The sequence below is a fragment of the Ammospiza caudacuta genome, chromosome 10 (genome assembly GCF_027887145.1).
Source record: "Ammospiza caudacuta isolate bAmmCau1 chromosome 10, bAmmCau1.pri, whole genome shotgun sequence".
In the NCBI taxonomy this organism is placed as follows: domain Eukaryota; kingdom Metazoa; phylum Chordata; class Aves; order Passeriformes; family Passerellidae; genus Ammospiza; species Ammospiza caudacuta.
In genome coordinates, this window is record NC_080602.1 from 26044735 (window position 1) to 26066958 (window position 22224).

The 22224-nt window shown below is 44.1% G+C and overlaps 2 protein-coding genes across 2 annotated transcripts in view; one reads left to right on the plus strand and one right to left on the minus strand.

Annotated features, from left to right (window-relative positions):
* The first annotated feature begins 1368 nt into the window (after positions 1 to 1368).
* Positions 1369 to 14983, plus strand: SLC24A1 (solute carrier family 24 member 1). The gene is made up of 9 exons (XM_058811586.1): positions 1369 to 2289; positions 3635 to 3694; positions 4191 to 4299; positions 10515 to 10598; positions 11724 to 11824; positions 12438 to 12641; positions 13005 to 13094; positions 13924 to 14090; positions 14734 to 14983. The coding sequence occupies exons 1-9, from the start codon at positions 1369 to 1371 to the stop codon at positions 14981 to 14983; spliced, it is 1986 nt and encodes a 661-aa protein (XP_058667569.1).
* Positions 14984 to 15950: 967 nt separating this feature from the next.
* DENND4A (DENN domain containing 4A) overlaps positions 15951 to 22224 on the minus strand; it is a 48403-nt gene continuing 42129 nt past the window's right edge. The window contains exons 29-32 of the mRNA XM_058811762.1: positions 21609 to 21726; positions 20787 to 20949; positions 19859 to 19923; positions 15951 to 19633 (exon numbers count right to left, since the gene is read on the minus strand). Of these exons, the coding sequence (XP_058667745.1) occupies positions 19497 to 19633; positions 19859 to 19923; positions 20787 to 20949; positions 21609 to 21726 (483 nt within the window). The 3' untranslated portion in view covers positions 15951 to 19496. The remainder of the gene's footprint in view (positions 19634 to 19858; positions 19924 to 20786; positions 20950 to 21608; positions 21727 to 22224) is intronic.

Here is a 22224-nt window from a genome sequence, read left to right on the forward strand (position 1 = left end):
AAGTTATTTTCTCTTAACATGCAATTTGTTATACCTCTTGTGCTGTTCTGCCACATGTATGTTTATTTTCTTTTTATGTATGAAAAGCAAAGCTTGTATTATCTATTTATTTAGGCATTCCCATAACCCTCTCTTACAGTTGCCTTACTGATTCTTCCAGTTATTTAAATTAACATTGCCTGTTTTGCAAGGAATTTAGGCTGTTAACTTCCCTGGGTGTTATGCAAGAGGGTGACTGTGTGATAACTTGCATGAAGAGCTTATCTGAGAATGGTTTAGAAAACTATGATTCACAGCTAAAGAATAATGTAACATGCCCACTCTGGGGAAAAAAATAATCCATGAAGAGTGTCATTCTAAGGTAAAACATTCAAGCAGTGCTGAAGAGTGAATTCTGTCCAGCCCCAAATCCTTGTTCCTGTGCTGTCACAGCTGCAAGCACTGTCACTCTGACATTTACAATTTCTCCCCCTTTCTAAATGCTGTTCACATAATTATGCAAGAGATGCTAATTACCCTCTAATAAAAGGTATGATTACAATTCCACTTTGCCAGTTCTGATTTCAGAAAGCCCTGAAAAGATGTAGTCATAGAAACAAATGGCTGCTCAGCACCCCCAGTTTTACTAGAACCACCCTCTGCTCAAACTGAAGGAAAAACCTCACCCTTGGATGGTTTCCTGGAGAGTGAAAGGCTGGAAAGCCATGGAGCAGCATCACATCTAAACCAGTTTCCATCCCCCTGAGGTTGTTTTGGTGAATAACTGGTTTAGCAGAGATATTTGAACAGCTTGGTCTTGTCTTCAGAGCATCATTTTTAGCAATTTAAATTTGGTTCCTTGACAGAAGCCGTATCCACTCCTCCTGCACCACACTGACCCAATTGATAATATTACAGAATAACAACTGGACTCTGCTCAATGCAGTCCTTAACAGCTCCTGGATATGGGCATTTGATGGAACCAGAATTCAGCTTGGATTGGACTGCCTCAGCCAACTCCACTCTCTTAAGCTAAATCTTTCATTATTAATCAGCATTGCCTACAGTCATATTAATAAATAGACTGAAATCTGGATCCAGATCTCTCTTTACTCATTTAAATCCATTTCTTTTTATAGAAAAATAGACAAGCAGTCAGTGAAGGGCTGCTGCCCAAATGCTGGAAAGTTGTAGTACTTTGTTTTTCACACTAGATTTTCTTTTGCAGGATTCCCCATTCTGTGCTGTGCAGCTCCACTCCTGATGCTCCAGATCAGCTAGAAATTGTGCTTGCAGTTCCAATCCTGATGCTCCAGATCAGCAAACTGCTGACCAAGTGAAGTCTTCAGTGGCTTCTGGACACAGGTCTGAGTTTGGAACCTTTAGGAAATGCATTTACCACGCAGGAGGCGGCTACGGAGGAACCGAATCCTTTTCTTGCTTGCCACAGTGTTGGTCCTCTCCTTCTACCAGCTCCAGTCCAGCCCCTCTGCCCTTCCAGCATCACACAGAGCCCCCCAACCCATGGACCCTGCCAAAGTGACCTCCAGGGACCTCCCCAGCAACAAGACTGCTGTAAGAGGCAATGGCACAGCACCCAAAATAAGGCACTGCATCTATGTGGATCCTGAGCCAGCTGTGCCCGTCACCACATCAGTGGGCACAACACCACAGCAAGAAAATTCCAGTGAAAGCTCCCCAGATGAAAAACCATCCTATGAGTCCAAAGGAGAATATCCCCAGGACCTGTTCAGTGTGGAAGAACGCAGGCAAGGGTGGGTTGTACTTCACATCTTTGGCATGATGTATGTATTTGTGGCCTTGGCCATAGTCTGTGATGAGTATTTTGTCCCTGCTTTGGGAGTGATCACTGAGAAGTTGGAGATCTCTGAAGATGTGGCTGGAGCCACCTTCATGGCAGCAGGTGGATCAGCACCAGAACTCTTCACGTCCCTCATAGGTGTCTTCATCTCACACAGCAATGTCGGCATCGGTACCATTGTGGGCTCAGCAGTGTTTAATATCCTCTTTGTCATTGGCACCTGTGCCCTCTTCTCGAGGCAGATACTCCACCTGACATGGTGGCCCTTATTTAGAGACATCACATTCTACATTGTAGACTTACTGATGCTCATCCTGTTTTTCCTAGACAGTGTCATTGATTGGTGGGAAAGCCTCCTTTTACTGACTGCCTATGCCACATACGTGTTCACCATGAAACATAACGTGTTCCTGGAGCAATGGGTGAAGCAGGAGCTGAAAAAGAAGCTAAATGCTGTACAGGCAGCATCAGCAGAGCATATGCGGAAGGTTGGTGTCCTTACAGTTCAGAGGGCAAGTTGGAAATAACTTTTAGTGTAAACCACAAAGAAAAACTGCATCTCCTTCACAAAGCACATATTCAAACCTCAGAATGCAGGTACTGGTCAATAATTATGGGTTTAAAATGGGGGAAATCCAAACTAGTGAGATCTAAGAAAGTGGAGACCGTCACTAACAGGGAGTTCTGCCTGTGCAATTACTAAATATCTCTTGGCTGCTTTCAAAGGTGTGTGGGATTTTGCTTACTTTGTTGTTCAAAAGAAGTTTCAGCAAGAACACTTGCAGAAACACATTTTTGGTCTGGGAATAAGGTTGGACAATTCTGGTACACAGGGTAGAAAAAGCTTCTGTCCCAGCCTCTTGCAACTGAGAGATGTTGGAGGAAATTCTCTTTTCTCTCTCTGAAGCTAGATGTGTTGCTGGGATGCTGGTGGTATCACTCCTTACCTGATCAGCAGCACAGAAAGGCATCTGGCAGTTTTAGCAACCACTGCCTGCTCTCCTGGGCAGCATTCACAGATTGAAGTGCCCAAACCCAATTCCATGGCAGCAGATTTCAAACTGTCCCCTGGCACTGCATGCTCTGCTAGTCAGATGTGTCCCTGGCCCTCAAGCATGCTTTGCCTTCAGATCCTGGCACTCCACATCATTTAAGGAAAGGAAGGAAGCAGATAAGGAAAGTCAGGGTAGCTGAAGTGGTGCAGAATCAAGAAACTCCTTCTCTTTCCTATTCCTGGTTTGTTGTTCAGCCAGTCCTCACAGCTGGGAGTCCTGAAAGCTCCTGGGTTACATTTCAGTGGGATACATGTGCAAGAAACTGCAGTGACACACACACATCACTGTGGACATCACCGAACATCACAGATTGAATCCAGCCCTGCACTTGAAGTTTGCAGAGAGCTCTCACTAATGTTTAGTAGCATGACAGAGAGCTGCTGAACCTATCCCTTGGGAAAAATTAATCACAGAAATTATAAATGATGGAAAGTAATGCTAATCACTGTAAAAAAACCCTGTCTTTGAACCTTCTCTCTGCTGGAAAATGAGTAAGCATACACATGTTTGGGGATGCAGTCTGGGTCTATCTGTAGCTACAGGAATCAGTTGTGAGTCTGCCCTCAGGTGCCTGCATCCTCTCTGGGAGGCTTTAGGTAGAATCCTGCTTTATTCAGAAGCCAATGGGTTTAAGGAGGCTCATGGCTTTGGCTCTTTCAGTAGCATCCATGGACATTTGTGTCAGCTGTGCCACTTCCCCAGAGGCAGCAGCCTGGAGGATCATTAGATCTTGAAGCAGCAGAGGTGATTGGTCATTTCTGTTCTTCATTGCTTGCAGACAAGCAGGGCAGTTGTAGATGATGGAACAACGAAGCCACCAGATGTGAGGAAGCTTCAGGTAGGTCTAAGAAACTTTACAGGGATCTGAAGTAATGGTATTTTGAATCTCTCCCCTATGTCAGGTCATAAATAAAAGTGTCAACTCCTGTGTCAAGAAACCTGGACCAAAGCCTGTACCATATCAGGCACAATGGCCACAGTTTGCTCAAGGAGACACCTGGCAGAATCCTGTCCTTTAAGGAATTTTTACAAAATTTAAGAGACAGCTCAGGCTTCCCAGGTGGATTTAACTAGAAGAGTGCTGCTCATTCTCTGCTATAAAACAGTCGTATAGAAATTCAGACAGTGACTCTTCTTACCTGGTTTCATGGCCAAATTTCTTCCTGGGCTGTCATAGCAGCAGCTGGTGGGGTCTGTCCTTTCCCTTTTGCTCAGCAAACACTGAGCACTGATTCCTCTGTTGCTGTTGAATTGCTGCCCCATGGCCTGGAGAGGCCGTGTCTGGTGTAGAGGACCAAGAAGCTGGAACTGAGTGGTTTTGTGCCTTCCCACAGCCTGGCCCAGCCCTGCAGCGGGGCAGCAGCTCGGCCTCCCTGCACAACTCTCAGATGCGCGGCACCATCGTCCAGCTCATGATCCACACCCTGGACCCCCTGGCAGAAGGTGAGTGCATGCTCCACACCACAGGGCCTTGGCTTCACAGCCCTGAGTGGTTTCACTGGGAATACAATCAGTATTTTGGGGTCAGTAACTCACCCTTGGGGTGCAGCTGAGTATCACAGGTGGAGTCAGGTGCAGGGAGCTCTGTGACAGTGGGATGTGCCCCTTCCGGTTGCGTGGCTGCCAAGGACAAACACCTCATGTTTTGGTCCTGCCATGCCTGCTTTTCCTGTGCCCAACTGGTTACTGCTGTGGTGGCAGCTGCTGCTGGGGTCCCTGGAAGTGGTGACATCCTCTATCTCTGCTGTCTCTCTGATTGCAGTGCAGTTAATGTGAGTTAAAGGCTCCCCCTGTCCCATAGCACATCCCATCTTCCTCTTCTTAGCTCAGACCTCATCCCAGCCCTGAAAGAGCAGCACAAAAAGAGGATAAATCCCTTGAGGAATTCTCTTTTTGACAGTGGTTAAAATCCCAGCTGAGATTCTAATCCTGATGGTGAGGCCAATTCTGTGTGATTCAGGCTGACACCTCTGAAATCCCACCAATCATCACTGCCATGGCACAGTGTGCCCACAGCCCTGTGCAGGCAATGGGCAGCTCCCCAGGGCCAGGGAATGACCAGCTCAGATCCAAGACCTCTTTTAAACTGCCCAGGAAGCCTCATCTCCAGACAGACCAGGGTGTTTGTACACAGCCTTTTAATGTGTTGCTTTATATTAACTTTAATCCAATCACACTGTGGAGGTTTATTTTCAAAGGAGTGAAGCACATTAATAAAAAACATCTTTAAGATTTTCTTTCCTAGCCCAGAACATGCCCCACCCCTCCACTGCCCTACTTGTTCTAAAGAGATTATCTGCTGCTCATTCAAAGAGAGATTGAAGCTAAGCAGATCAACACCTCTCGTGTCCCTCACAGAGGTTACAAAGAGGACTCTCCAGATCAGAATCCCAGCTGCACAAACTGATCAAGAGAACAAGGAGGCTGGAGGAGGACAGAAGGCAGATCAGTGTCTGCTTTGACAGATTACAGTGAAGGCACCCAATGTGTTATCAACAGTAGCCTAACAAGAGCCAGACTCATCAGGGTTTGTTCCTTGCCTCCTGTGCCTCCAAAAGGTTGTATCAACAGCACCAGCATAGACCCAAAACCTTCCAAGAGGATGTGCCATTGCCTTGAGCATCAGAAAGTGCCAGAATTGAGGGGCTACTGCCACTCAAAAACCTTCCAGCACCTTCTCATCCTTCCCACACCTCTAAATGTCTCTGTGCAGTATCTACCCACCCAAGGCCACCACAAGTTTGGCTTTCTGATCCAGGTTGGTGCCCTGGTGAAACTCTGGGACCCCTCAGCAGGAGAGCTCTGAGGGGCTGAGGTTGGCAGCCAAGGCCAAGGAGAGCCCCAGCCAGTTCAGCCCAGAAGAGGGAGCTTTCCCCTGGCCTTGCTGAAGAGGCTACTGCTCCCCGGCCTTGTGAATATGGAATAAACAGGACCTGGCGACCAGTTTGGATTTTCTCTCAAAGAGAACTTGCCTACTCATTTCATAGAATCACTGCATCCTTTAGTTTGAAAAGGACCTTTAAGATCATCAAGTCCGACTGTTCCCCCAGCACTGCCAAGGCCACATGTCCCCCAGTGCCCCATCCACACATCCTTTAAACCCCTCCGGGCATGGTGACTCCCTGTGCCAGGCTTGAGAACCCTTCGGGTGCAGGAATTTTTCCCGGTATGCAGCCTGCGCCGGCGGCCCGGCAGGATGAGTTCTGTGTGTGCAGCAGCCACTAGATGGGAGTGTGACCGTGTGTATCTGTGCCCGATACTGCAGGGACCGTGCGGGGATGGGCTGCAACAGCCTCTCCTGAAGGGTTTTATAAACCAGAGCCTCTACTTTAATAACGCCACTGAGCTAATGGCAAAACCTCTGCCCCAGCTACATGCCTGCTGCACTCAAGGCTGTGAGAAACAGGACACCACCTAACAAAATATAACAATAAAATTACTGATATTACAACAGCTCAGCACTCAAAAATCAAGGAGCCAATGTGTCAAATCCTGTGTGTCTTGTAGGAGATACTCCTTAATCTGATAACTTCCTACCTAAAGAAAAGAGTTTGGAGAAAAGGAATTTCTGCATAGACTGAGAAAACTAAGTGCCTTGAGGAGCTTGGCCAAAGAGATGGAATAACATCCCAAGGAAGGATCTGGAAAAGGATTTGAACCTGCAAGGCATATGAGGGCTTGTGTTCTGATATGTCAATAGCTCCTAGTCCTGTGTTAACAGCCCTGCAGCCCTGTGGGACCCTGGGGACAGCTGTGCCTGCTTCCCATGGATCTCCAACACTGTCCCTCCCTTTGCTGGGTGTGCAGCTCTCTCTGTACCAGGCACATTTCTGTAATTAGGCCGCCACATAAAAGATGATCCCAAAGCAATATATCTTTCCTCAAGGGCTCTTGTTCCTTCTTGCCAAGGCCTGTGGCATCAGCACTTACAGGCTGTGGAAATGAACACTCAACAGAAGGAAAAGGTTGCCAACAGTTGCTCAGCAGTTCCTCCCTGAACCTGCTGCAATCAGGATTCTGTAGGGTTTCCTTCTTTCAGCTGCCCTTGCTTTTTATTTGGGCAGCACAGAAGTGGTTTCAGGGCAGCAAGGCCCAAAACATAGAAAAGCTGCCAGCACTGGGCCTCCAATCCCAAATATCAGGGGCAGAAGTCTTGGAAATGCAGGAGCGTGAAACACAAAGCTGCAACACCCCTTGTGTGAAACAAAATTTCTCTTTTGAAGAGTGGATTGAGTTCAGAATGTGGAGTTATTTCTTTTTGTATTAGGAAGGTATCATTATTTAAGTCTTTGTCTCAGAGAGACTACGCGTTTACTTTGGAAGTTCTAATATTTACATGGCATCCTGAATTATATTTTTGATAGAACTTTTTACCTTCAATGTGCCTTTTTTTAAATTAGGAATTTCTAGCAAGTTTGTTCTCTTGTCCTTTTCCCCAGTTCCTGTGAAAATGAGTAGAAGAAGAGCATGAGATCTTTTCCAGATCATCCCATTAGAGACCAGAGGGAACTGTTGGGGAAGTAAAGGCAGTGAGGATTTTGGAAATGCTCAGGAACCCTCTCATTTCTGAACCTCTAGCCTTACCACCAGACTCTTTAAACTCTAGTCACACAGGGAACAAAGCAGAAACCTACATTTCTTTTTGAATGAAGCAGAAGGCTCCAGCAGAGAGGTTGTCAGAGCTGCGTGCCCTCACTATGCCCCAGTTAACAGGGTAATGATTTTGAAAATTAGACCAGAGCAGTGGGCACTGTTGCAGGTTGGAGAAGGCTGAAGGCAGCTACAGCTTCTCCTTGCTTCATTAGCATTCCAGATCCAGAGGGCAAAAAGGAATCACAAGACTTTTTTTATACTTCCACTTTTATATAGCAGAATCTCCAAATCCTTCAGGCTCATGCCAAACTGTAAAGAAAAAATCCTCCCTGCTGATTGTGTTGCCAGTCCTGTTAGAGTGAATATTAGAGCCAAAGAGTGAATTAAATGTAAGAGCCAAATTCAAGGTAGAAGCTCAGCTGCTACCTGAAGTCCATCCTGGATGCTGTCAGTTCAGAGGACAAGACTTCTCCTGGAGAGCCTCTCAGGGCCACTGGACACAGACATGTCCTGTGTGATGGGCTCTCAGCCGTGGGGACAGAGCGGCCAGCAGTGAATGGCCCAGGGGACTGAGAGGGACACTGCCTTGCACAGCCCATGGACATCCTTCCTCCCCATGCTGACCTGCAGATCTGGCCAGCTTAGAGCCAGCTCTGCCTCCAGTCTCAGTCCCTCCTGCAGGAATTGTGTGCCAGAGGAATTACCACCCTTTTAAAGGAGGCTGATCTCATGAGAACTGGCCAGTGGCCTGGGCCTAATCTGTTTATCCTGACAGAGATGCTCCTGGGCTCCTCCCAGCCTGGGGCCTGGCTGAGGGCAGCGAGCCAGGAACTGGAATTTCCATAATCTCAGGCTGAGCCTGACCCTGCTGACTGGAGCTTCTGCAGCAGCTTCAGGGAAAAGCCAAACAGAAGGATGCATTGCCCAGTGCTTAGAGGAGACTGGGAGCAAAAGGTCACCCCTGCACTGAGGGATGTGCTTGTGCACAAGCACAGGGGGAAGGAAGCCAACATTTCACATCCCCTCCAGTGACCTTCAGTATTGACAAGGAGCATGGAAGAGTCAGGCTCTTGAGTCCCAGCCAGCCTTTCCAAGGAGAAGAAATGATAATTTGATTAGAAATTCTTACCTGCAAGGGTGGTGAGCTCCCAGAACAGGGTGCCCAGAGAAGCTGTGACTGCCCCTGGATCCCTGGAAGTGTTCAAGGCCAGGATGGATGGGGCTTGGAGCAGCCTGGGATGGTAGAAGTTGTCCCAGCTCATGGCAGGGGGGTGGGATTGGCCTTTAAGGTCCCTTCCAACCCAAACCATTCTGGTACTCCATGATGGTTTCATCCTAGTCCAACCATTCCAGTGCTCATTGGAAATCCCAGCTAGTGAAAGATGTTTCTGTCAGACAGCAGCAGGAATCTCACCAGTGTAGGACTTGTCCCCTGAGGTCTTCCTGTCTGGGCTGGGCCCAGTTATTGGACATACAGCAGAAGTTACTGATTTTCACAAGGTTCAGCTCACAACAATAGTTCTGCCCACATGGCTGGACATGCTATTTCTATTATCTCAGTGTCACAGTGATTAATAAAATGGTAGGGCCCCACCCTTGAGGCAAGATGACAACTGCACCTTCTGGGTGCATAGTCAACAACACAGTAGATTAAATCAGTGTGATAAAACTTTCAGAGAAAATTATTTTACAGCCCTGCACACAAGCCAAACACAGCATTGGCCAATTCTTGTGGCTACTGCCCATGTGCAAACCCAGTAACCCTCAGTCATTGTGTGTGCAGCTCAACAGAGGACAGAGATTAGAGCAAAATGGGGCTTTTCTTTGAGCCCATTCTTGTTCACTTTCACTGAGAGCAGTATGACATTTGAGTAAAAAACAACTATAGAGCCACACAGTTCCACAGTTCACTGTAAATCAATAAAAAAAGCAGCTCAGCTGAGTAAGGCAGAGCTTGGTTCACAGTGGAAGAATCTCTCAGCAGTCCCAGAAATAGAGCACCAGACCTGTGCTGGTGAAGAACATCTCTCAGACAGCCTGAACCATGCTGAACCTGGATACCAGGAATTTAGAACAGCTCCGGCAGGAGACACTTGTGTATACTTAGAAAAATCAATCATTTTCCAGGGAATGGGAACATAAAAGGTGTTTATTTTCCATTCCCTTCAGGTGCCCAGGCTGTAAGCAGCACCCTAAAGCCTCTTCAACAGCCACATGGCAGGAGGAAGGTGTGATTTTTAGTTTGCTCATAATCTAGCCTAGGAAAAAAATCAATAGTCCATTGTGATCATGATGATATTGCACTGAAACTCCCCATCTGTTCTTTCTGCATTTTATTCCTATAAAGTACAGATATCCTTTGTATTACTGACCTGAAAAGGATTTCTCATTCCTCTTGATGCCTTGAGAGGCTGGCTAGAACAGAGGCTAGACAGTGTTAAAGGAATAAAGTAGGGATTTATTAAAAGGCCTTCAAAGAATACACCTTGGGCAGTACAAGAGCCTGGCCAGGGCTACACCCGAGATGGACAGCAGGTCACACATTTCCACACTTTCATAAGTTTTGGTCCATTTCCATATTGGAGTTAATTATCCAATTGCAGCTCCGGGTTATGCAGCCCCATCCTCCCAGGTTGCTCTCCTCAGTTTGCTGTTGTTTGCACTTTTTGGGCCTGAAGCTGCAATGGTGTCCTTGGTTCTGGGGCTGGAAAAGGAGTTTTGTCTGAACTGTAAAGAGAACTTGATAACACTGTATATGAAGTTTAGAGTTATGTACTAATGCAGTACAGAATCTGGAAAATATAAAAGCTAAAAACTTTAGGCATCACTCTATATTCTCCTTAAATAGTTCTGTCAAATTGCTGGTGTAATTGCTGTAGCACCAAGCAGTTAAATCCAACAGCTATGAGCACCTAGCAGCAGCCAAACCTGAGCTCACAGCTAGAACAACCCTGGGGCAGCACCTGCAGGGTGAAGGGGGCAAGAGCTCGTGAGTGTTGGGGGAGGCAGGGCCAGGGGGGCTTTGCAGTGACAGCCCCTGATGATCGTGTCCTTCTCACCCACAGCAAAATTTAAAGACAGGGTTGACACCCTGAGCAAATTGGCCAAGGCCAAGGATGAGACCCTGGAAGGACAAGGCTCCCAGCCAGGTGAGTGCAGGAAGAGCCAGCACTGTTTGCCTTGTTTTGCACTGCAAGCCCTCACCCCTTCCCAGCACGCAAAGCCCAAGGGCAGGCAAGGAAACTCTGGGGTGTAACACAAATTTTGTGCTGTTTCTGGGCACAGATGGCTGCTGTAACAATGCAGCAGGAATCGATTGATGCACGCAGCCATCCCCAGAGGAGCTGTTAGTGAGGCAGGGCAGGGAGAGCTGCAAGGGTGGACTGCAAATGCCAGAGCTGACCTGTGCTACAACACAGATTTGTGCTGCCAGCAAGGCTGAAGATTTTGAACACCAAGAAACTTTGGTGTGGAAAGTGCCAGCTCCACACAACCCAGGCACCTGAGCACCTCACAGAGGTGAATGAGCCCAAACTTGAGAGAAACACCGTTTAAAACCCAAGTAAATTCATGGTGTGTTCTATAAATACCACACTGACTTCACTCCCTCATCCCTGCTCCGTGTTATCCATATTTCTGCTGTTCCCAAGAGGTTTCCGTGTTCCTCTTGGCTATGCAGGTTAATGCAGGAACAGCAGGACATTGCAGTTATTTCCTTGCATGTGTCAGCACTTTCCTATTTGCTTTTGAATACCCACCAAAAGATCAGGGATTAAAGTCTGGCAGCACATCCTGGTCATTTCTCAGAAGCCTTGAAGAGTATCAGGTCCCTGGAGAATGCTGTGCTCTACAGAGGGAGGGGGGAGCTGGGGGGAAACCCGAGGAGCAAAGCTTTACATCCTTTCTGGGTTTTAAGGATGGTTTTAATACAAACTTCAGAATCCAGAAAGAAACCAAGAAATGCCCATCAGCTGTAGATGAGGTAATTAGCATTTCCCTGCCCCTTACAGCAGTTCTGCATGAAGGTCAGAGGAGCACCAAGGTCTCACTCTGTTCCAGGTGGGCCAAATTCTGCCCAGATTTACTATACACAATCACAGCAATCAGGGAGGACACGCAACAAACCAAAGCAATCTGAGGGTATTTAACCTGAAATGCCACCACTGTGGGAGGGAGCTGAGACCCTCTGCTGGTCACAGGGAAGGTGATCCCTGATATGGTGGGCACTCATCCAGGATGACTGAAACCAGCATTCCTTCTTATTGCTCTTGCAGAAGAGGGAAAGAAAGCACCAAGCAACATCCAGGTGACTCCTGCCACTGAGTCTGAGCCCAGCAAGGACACACAGAAGGCAGATGTGCCACAGGATGGACAGGTACCCAAATCAGGAGCACAGGCACTGAGTGCCCACCCAGGCTGACCTTCACATGTCCTTTCCTTCTTCCCTCTCCAGAGCTGTTGGGACAGGACCCAGCCCATGTCACTGCCATCTATAAATAGGCCCTGTGTGTAGTAATCTAAGATGCTGGCTGAAACACTTTGGCTTACAAACACAAATTGGGTCCAAACGATGACACCAAGTGATACTGGATAGTATTGACCCCTCAAGTGACTCTTCTGAGGGTACTCCAGGGTAAGGAGAGATAAGAGCACCTGCCTGTCCTGTGCTCACCAGCAGACTGTTCTGTTTTGCTCCCCAAATCCCTTTTGGGTGATTGGGCAGTTCCAATGAATAAAAGTTTTTTTCAAGGACATGAAATATTTGTTTCTAAAAGGTGGTTCTAATTAATGGATGCCCATTAGTTAACAATACACAGGTGCTGGGTTGGGGTGTGCCTGGGTCCTGTCCCACAAGAGCTGTGACTGCCCTCAGCAGGTTACAAATGTGAGCTCTGCTCAGGTGAGGCCACAGTGAGTAACTGCAGCTCCTTGTTCTGCTCCTTGGGCGAAAATATATTGGCTTTTTGATTTTTTTATTCTGTGTACAGCCCCCCCCGTCAAGCAGTGACACCTCAGACAACAGCAGCTCTGAGAGCCAGGAGGACAGTGATAGTGACAGCACAGAGAGTGATGAAAACGATGAGCCCTTGTCTCTGGAATGGCCAGAATCAAGGACAAAACAAGCAATTTACCTCTTCCTCTTTCCCATTGTCTTTCCTCTCTGGAGCACTCTGCCTGATGTCAGAAACTCGGTAAGAATCCATCTTCCTTCTGCTCCTGGAGGCATGAACTGAGCTACAGATTTCCTCTGGGCCAGAGTCCCTGGGTCCATTTTCCCATGTCTGGAGTCTTTGCATGGCTGAAGGGCTGTAACTACTGCAGGGAGTGGGACAGGAGCCCCAGCTGCAGTGTAATGTCATTCCAGACTTAATTTAATAAACCACAAATTCTAGCAACTACAGGTCACCTAATCAAGCTGAAAAAGAGCAAACAGAGACCAGGGTCCAAGTTAAAGCAATCAATTGCAGTGAAGTGTTTCAGGTGAATAGTTTTCAATGGGGACTATTAACTTCCCTGAAACTTCTCTTTTTTCTTTCCAAACTTGATTTCAACAGGAATCAAAAAAATTCTTTGTCATCACATTTTTTGGATCCATCCTCTGGATTGCGGCATTCTCTTATCTCATGGTGTGGTGGGCTCACCAGGTGAGAGGTTTTGTCCTTCCTGCAAATCCCCATTTCAGATCAAGTAGATGGAGTGAGGGGACAGAATTACTGTGACATTTTATCTGATGAATTACAGCTGCAGTCATCCATCACAACTGTAGAAACTTTGTTTTGTTAGAACCCAAAAGGGAATTTTTGATGTCCTTTTTTTTGATTTGACAAAGATGCATTCATTTCTGAGAGCTTCTAACAGAGTTTGTGCATCAGTAAAAGCACCATCAAGATATATCTTAATTCTGACTTTTCATTAATGAATGTTTCTGTGCAGAACATAATTATCCATTACCTAATTAAAATTCTAGGAAAATATAGGTTCTGATTCTGGAAGATGCTAAATGTTCTTCCCTCCCCCATCTTAATATTCACCTTGTATTCTGGGAAATAACATTTCCATCTTGTAGGAACAGCCCCCCAGTCTGTATTGAGTGATATACAGCACATGCACAGTAGATCTGATCATTCCATAAATCCAAGGGCTGTCATCTCCAAAGGCCCTTAGATCTTGCACAACTGATGTTAAATTTGCAAAGGTAGACAACATCCAGAAGAGGAGGACTGAGGACAGGAAAATTGACCTTGGCTCAGTGCTGGCATCAATGTGGTCAGATTTCCTACACTACAGAGCAAACCCAGAATCAACAGACACAGTAAAATGGAAATTATTAATCCTATAAATCAGGAAAATGCTGCCACACTTATGGGACTTGGAATATTTTAACTCAAGTATGGCACAAACCCTTAACACTGCACAGAGCAATTGCACTCCATGTTCCACTGCTAAAGCCCTACCCAACATTGTGTTGATTAGGTTGGTGAGACAATTGGGATCTCAGAGGAGATTATGGGGTTAACCATACTGGCAGCAGGCACATCCATCCCTGACCTCATCACCAGTGTCATCGTGGCCCGGAAGGGCCTGGGGGACATGGCTGTGTCCAGCTCTGTGGGCAGCAACATCTTCGACATCACTGTTGGGTGAGTACCAGGGCCATGCTAAGAGCTGCATTTCTTCTGAAACACAAAGTTACCTGGTTTGAAACCAACGTGCCTCAGTTAATTTCATTTTAGCTGTAGTTAAGTGAAGGGCAGCTGAGCAACCAGTTCCTTTTGAAGAAACCCAACCCAAATCCAAACCCAACCAGGAAAGACAAACTGTTGTAACTCAGCCCACTATCTTCACCCAATTAACCAAATCACCATTCAACACAAAATTACCAATTTTTCAAGACAAAAATGCAAGACATCTTTGGCTAATGTCCAAGTTGTACAGGAGCCTTACCTGGTCACTCCGACATTCATCTCCTGGGGAAGGTCAGTATCAGTGCCTGCATCTCCCATCCTCAACCATCAGGACATTTCTTTATTATAGCTCACCAAGGCACTTGATCTTAGGTATTATTTTCAAACCCTTTTACTCTTGGATTGCATTATGATAGTGCAAGCATTATCCAAATGTATTTTTGACAGGAAAAACATCCAGTTTAGATTTATGCTGAGTTATATTGAATACAATAATGCATTTTTCCCCCTGTACCAGTTTGGAAAAATTGCTTAGTTATGATGCAGATAACAAACTGCCTTAAAACATTTACTTCAATTACTTTTCCCTTCCTTGCAGCCTACCAGTTCCCTGGTTCCTTTTTTCTATCTTCAATGGCCTCAGCCCTGTGGCAGTCAGCAGCAATGGTTTGTTTTGTGCAATTGTTCTCCTTTTCCTCATGCTCCTGTTTGTGATTATCTCTATTGCTATCTGTAAATGGAAAATGAACAAATTACTGGGGCTCACCATGTTTGCTCTTTACTTTGTGTTTCTGATCATCAGTGTGATGTTAGAGGACAAGATAATATCCTGCCCAGTGTCTGTATGACATGTGGACACTTCAAGATGGCTGTGAGGATCCAGCAACATCAAAAGGGGGCTGAGGTAGCAGTTGTTCTACTGAAAAAAAGCAACCAGAATTGTAACAAACTTACTGAAAATAAGATTCCTTTAACATGCTAAAAAATAAATCATCTTAACTGGTGTGTCAGCCTCTACTGTTTTTCTTTAAGATCAGAACAGTATTAAATGACCAATATTAAATAACACACACTCAGGCACTTGTGGAAAGGCCGATACAATTTAGATGCATCAAAATTTCACTATGGCTGATCCTCTCAAGGTAAAGGAGCTGATTTTCACTCACAGTAATATTTACTCATGACAGGAAATTTTCAGGAACATGCTCAAAATTAGTCAGTGAACTGCTCAAACTCCCTGAAACCAATGAATTTTGCTTCAGTGGGAGGAGAATCAGACTGATGTGGCTGGGCCTTTATGGAACTGCTCTGCTTAAAATCCCTGTGGGGACACTCAGACTGCATCGCAGCAGAGAACTCCCTCAAACTGCACCGAGCTCCTTTCAGATCTGTGCCTGATCTTGCAATGCAGTGCCTAAAACTCCTGTAAAGTGCCACTGGTACAGGTGTGATGGCACCTGGGTCTTGCTGCAAAAAGGACTGAAAGGCTCAGGGGTTAGAACAGCACATTACTCCAAATCAAAACTGAAGCCAGGAATCAAATACAACAAAGGAGTTGAATGCTGGGGGTTTGTTTTCATCCTGACACTAATCTCTGACAGTTACAGGTTATTTAGCCAGCACTAATTCCTCTTGTTAACACTGACTTCTATATAGACAAGATGAAAAAATGCCAATGACATCACCAAACCTGAGAGGTTTATTGTTAACACCTCATGGGAGCACACAATGTGGTTAAGAGTTGCAGACATTTCTGTCACTCTAATCAATCTAATAAAATGTTAATGGAAATAACCAGAAAGATTTTAAGCTTTTTATTGACTCACTGTAAAACGTCTTTTTTTTGGGATGAGACAGAAAAAAACCTTAACATTGTGAACATTGACTTTGCATATTTTAAAGGAACTACAAACCAAAGCAAACATCCAACATACTGGTTTTTGGTAAATAAAATTTAAACATTACATATTTACAAATCTACAACCATTCATTTAAAAAGTGCTGCTTGCAGACTAACAAAGTACCATTTTTAAATCCCAGTGAGATAATATCCAGAAATACCCCTCTCTATTATTACTATTTGCATCTCCCATTTGTTACACTAAGACTTTACATGCAGGAATTTTCTCTTTTTTGGGATACAAATCATTTAATTTGCCAGTGGAAGTCAAATTCATCAGGCTGTAACTGTACCAACAGCAAGACTTCTCAAATGGGACACAGCAGTGTCAGAGAAACAGCACAATTTCTATTCACATTTCAGTATTTCATCTCCAATAATTATTCCAGTGGAACCATAAGTAAAGCAAAATATATATTGCACTGCAAATGTAAAACCTTTGTTTCAGGTTTTGGACATAAGCCTTATTTAGTACACAAAAGGAGAAAATTAACTTCATACAAAATTTTAAATTGAAAATATGTCTCAAATATTTTATTTATTCATCTTTGTGGTATTGGAAAATATAGTCAAATTGCTTTTCTAATAAAGGAAAATGAGATTTGAAAACTGTTTCAACACTGAATTGTATGATGCTCTAAAAATTAATTATCGACCTCAGGATATGTCTGGAACATTGTGACTTGAATGAGGAAAATTTCCCACTTATAGTATGTTGTTATTCTGACTCTGTTTTTATACATTTCTACAGTGGACTGACTTGCAACAGACTTTATAAAACAATTCATTAAGTATAATGATTTCACTTGGTGAGCTACTACATGATAGCATAATTTCAAAGCACACCCAAATTAACACTGGCAGCGCTTCAGCAGAGCCATGCCGGGGATGCAGGACCCGGGGATGCAGGATGTGTGAGGGCTGCACGGACAGCCCTGCTCCCAGGGCAGCATCCACCCCCTGCCAGTGCTGGGGATGCTGGAAAGAAGTCAGACTGGTTGGGTTATAAGTCTGAAGGCAGTTGGAGTCCTTACAAGGAGGCTGGGACGAGGATGGAGGAAGGGCCACGTGTGACAGTGCTGCCCTGTGCCGTGTCCTGGGGATGGGGACCGGGCTCGGCTCTTCGGCCACCCCGGAACGGGAGTGGGAAGCTGGGTCATAGCTCAGCCCCTCTAACACCCCACGGCAGCTCTGGAAAAAGCACTTGCTCTCTCTCCTTTCATGGCTTGAAGATCCTATAGAACAGTGGCTGCCCCAGTGGCAAATGGGAAACAGAACCGCAGGGAGCTGGGAACACGACCTTCCACAGCACACCCAGCTATGAGCTTAAGTACAGCAACTACTGGAGGCAAGATTTCCATGGTAATGCAGCATTCCTACTGTACAGAGCAGCCATGCACACTAAGGGGTACTTACAGGGAATGTGTTCAAAAATAGCCTGTTTATTTCACAATAGTTCAGAGGAATGAAGAGGATATCTCTACCTTGTACCTGGGTGAAAAAAGGAGCTTCATTTCATGCACAAGGGTACTGTACAAGCGTGGCAGTACAAAAAGAGCATCATAAATTGTTAAAATAAATTAAATGTGAAAGATGTTGTAAGTGTAGCATTGCTAGCTCCACCTCAGGTGGGGGGATACGTTCAAGAAGGTCAGCTACATAATTAGCAGCACGTTAGAGAAGAGGCATTACCTGATGGAAGCTGTATCCAAGACTACATCCTGCAATTATCATCAGCACATACCTGCAGCTCTACAGGTTTGAAATCCTTTCTTAGGGCAGCTTCTTCTTACAACTTCACAGAGGTCTGGGAGGAGGTTACAGAGCTTCATAGCAGCATTACTTTTCATTTAAGCCATTAAGGCTTGCTCTATTTCACTTAATAAAGTAAATCTAGCTTTAAAGTTTATCACCTTTCTGCCTAAGTATTGCTGGTTTATTATACTTGCACACTAAAGATGTTTTTAAAAACATCTACTGGTAGGCAGACTGCAATATAAAATCTAATGTAACAGTTGAATATTTGGAAGTATTATAACAGCAACAACTAAAATTAGACGTGGAAAATAATTAAGATTACTTAAAATAAATCTATTTGTTAAAGCATGATTTAAATTTGTTTGGGGTGTTTTATACAGTTCAATGTCTGTTTTCCCACCTCCATGCAAGACTTCTGATATTTTCCCTGTAGCCTACCTTCTGGTGAGGAGTTGCTACGTGACTGAGAGCACAGAACATTTTTTAAATGTCTAGAACAAGAAAACATGAGGCAAAAGCCATGACTCCACCACAAGGACTGATATAGCAGTTTTCTACAAAGGAAACAAAAAGTTGTTTTTCCTGTGAAATAGAGACAGAACATTCCAAGTATGTTTAACTAAGCTTAATATGCCCCAGTAAGTTACACTCCCTATAATTCCCTGTAGCAAGTTTGCTGGATGTACTTGAGTTAGCAGCTTTGGATGGGCATTATGTGGTGCTGTACTGAGTGCCTCAAACACAACCTCTGAGACTGAGCGCTGCGTGTTCATGGAGAACTCACTGCAGGCTGGCATTTGCTCCAGCTCACATCTGGAATGAGCCACACCAACAAATGCCAACAGCTGAGATGGGCTGATTCCACAACAAAATCCATAGGACTCTTCAATGTGGTTTCCCTTTCCTAGGGAGTGGGGAGGGAAGGGAACAGGAGAGGAAGAGGAGATTTCTACAGAAGTGTTTCACAGAGACATCAGTGTATTTGTTAGAGTTTTGCAAAATTTACCATACCTTCCTTCTGACTGCTGTGGTAACATGTTTTCCAAGTGTGCATGAGAGAAATCCTGGATCTCCAGTACTGTCTAGGTGAAGGTTAACATTTTCTATTATGCTTTAAAAACAAATCACTCTTCAAAAAGTAACTGGACAAGTTACTATAAATAGCAGTGTACTGCAAAAAAAATAAGCACTGTATTGCTTCTGCAGCAAGTCCATTTAAAATTCACTCCAGTAATTTAAAAAAATTAAAAAAATATCAACTTACTATAAACAATTTAAAATATGTATAATACAACTTTGTATGCTCTTCATAACATCATGAATATTCTATGTAAACAATAGATTCTGAAGAATTTCCTTCGCTCACATTAGTTTCAGTGCATTGTTTCTGTCCACCTGTTACTTAATTTATTTTTTTTTTAAAGGGAGCTGTAATATGTTGTCCCAAGTCAGAGAACTGATTTTGTTTACAGCCTGCCTCTCCACACACTGATTTGCAGAAAGGACAAGGACAGGGAAATAATATTTGGCCCATTTTGCTCTCTGTCCATCTCCACAACCGCAGCCAGGCCGAATTTCCCGAGGCCTCGTGCCGCAGTCCGTCGCACATTCCTGAACACTGAAGACTGAGATGTTCCTTGTGACTGAAGTGGTTATTTTACACAGGGATACGTCATAGATATCACCTCTTTAGCCAGGTACATTTAAAGATATGGTTCTCCAAAAATCTTTCTGCATTCCATCACCCCAGTGCTGGGTGGTCTGTCGCAGTTATGAGTGTTCTTCACCTGATTGGCGGTGAGACGATCATAGGCCATTTTGTACTCTCTGTCAAAAGCATCTGCAGCAAGGGAAAAACAACTTCAGATAGCAAGCTCAAAAACACCACCCAAATGCCACAACAGCTGCATTTATCAGCACAAAATATCTGTAAAGTCCTTTTTATTTGGCACTTATCACAGAGTGGCACACATCTAATCTACAGATTATTTTTTTCTGGAAGCTGTACAACTAAGTTTGCATAAATTCATCATCTGTGCTCATTTGAATAGTTGGCAGAACTCACCTATATCAATGTTATCTCTTCCCAGGGCAACAAGTGAAAGAAACAGTATTTCTCTGTATAGGCTCCTGAAATGGTAAAAACCCCAGTTTATATACTGCACTGATACAGCACAAAACCATCTCTATTAAAAATAGATTGAAGCATTTAAAGGCAACTTATTTAAAAAACGGCATTTTGAACATAACTCCTGATTGTGCCTCCAAAATATTGTCGTTTCTGAGCTCTGGGGAATGCCCTGGATTCCTCGTGGACATCACCCATGGTAGGTCCCCTGGAAGCTGCACCAAGTGCGTGCAGAGAGAAACACGCACTTAAACACTCAACCAAATTCCACAAAATTTAACCTGGCAAGTAATTTGCTTTTTTGCATTTTCACATTAGCTTGAAAAAGCAGGCAGAGAAGCAAATAAACACCTTGTCAGTGCTCCAGCTGTTGACAAGCCTGTTGTATATCCTAGTATAAATCAGTAAATCCAGGCAAGAAATGAAAATTCACAGAAATTAATGTTCACCAATTCCACTGCTAATGGAAAAATACCCCTGCCTAAATATGAAACATAACTTCTCTTAGCTCCTTTTCTGTACACCCTAGAAACAAGTGTAGGGTTTTTATTTTAAAACACCTACTAATTTATAAATAACATTCAATAACAAAATATACAGATATATACACGATCCCTAGTTCCCACTGTTCAGAGGTAAGAAAAAGAGGTGGCTGTAAAGGGGAGAAGAAAAAGTAAAAAATGGAAAAACTAAGTTTGTGGAAGTTACCATAAAAAAAATTTACCAGAGTGATAAATTTTGAAAACACTGGTGAAAAACACTGGGTTTTTATCTTAAAAAAAAACACACTAGGAAAATATCATTCACCTTAATAAACTGATTATTGCCCAACTCTGCTCCAGCTAGGCACATTGGTTTGTCTTACCTCTGTCTTTTAACATGTGGCCACTTGTTGAGCCTCTCCAGTATCTGACTCATTGGTCCATACACATCATTCATCTTGATGCTTTTCACCATACTCCTCAAGAGCTCCTGGTTAAAGGAGTCATCATCTTTTTGCAATAACTGGACCATTGGGTACTTCTGGGCTGAAAAACATTAGAAAGGCTGTAAGAATAAACAAATTCTTTGTGTAGCAAGTATAGAGTTGTAAAAAAAAAGGCCACAAAATCTGTGAAAATATTGACATGTATGCAGTGAATAAAACATCAGGTCAAACATTATCAATGTAGAACACAAAAAGCACATAAAAAACTCAATGGATGCAATGGGCCATGAGCTATTTTCAGGTGTGTGATCCAATACCAGCAACAAAACTCTGAGTAAGCAAATTCTAAAAATAAGAACACAAGCTAAATGGATGATCAACATCAATGAAATGTATTCCCTCTCATTCCTCCCATCCCAGTGAAGAAAAAGCCACTGGCAATACCAGTCAATGATTTGAAACAGAAATGCTGGAAAAATAAAACTTGTTCAACCAGTTTACTGCTAAGCACAGAAGCAGCCTCCCTCCCAAAACAAGTCACCCAAACTGAGAATAGCAACACCAAGCTTAACACTCACTCTCAAACAAAAGAGTGCGATTTTGACCTGCAAGACAAAAAGCAGTATGATCAAAAATCACTATTGTAGCTCGTGTGAACAATCCACAAAGACATCTTTTCTCAACACAAATGCTTCAGTTGTTCAAAATGAAAATTGTTCTTAAAAAAGAGCACCAAAATCCACACAGAACAAAACTTACTCTGAGCATTCCACAGAATATACAGAGGCTGCCTTGGATCCTGATGCAATTTCATATTGTCCCATAGCATCTGAATAAGAACATATTTACTGTCCTCTGACATACAGTTCCGTGGAATCTGAACCAGAGAATGCACAAAAACATTTTATTACAAAGTCATGACAGAGGAATTCTGTATTTAACATGTATCTTCATGTCTCTATGTCTCATGGTAAAAAGCTTTGCTATTAAAACTACATACAGAAAGCTTAATGAGATAATCAGTGACATGACAAACAAGTGTTTTGCCTATTTTCTACAGCCCTAATATCTCAACTTCCTCCTTCTACTGCTTAGCTACTCAAATAGCAACAAAACTGTCTAGCAACTTATCCCCCTTGAAACCAAGGATCCCAAATTACAGTGGGATGAGTAAGAGCTGAACACTGCCCCCCCACAAGGACTGCTGAGCACATGTTCCAGGGTTCTGAGCATCTTCCCTCAGCTGACACATTCTTTACCAATTCAGGACTGGGCTCAGCACAGTGCATGACAAATTTCCAAGAGCTACTCAATCATGTAATGATTTCCTACATGGGAAAGCAGCCATTTCTCACGTGTCTGTGTTTCCTAGCAG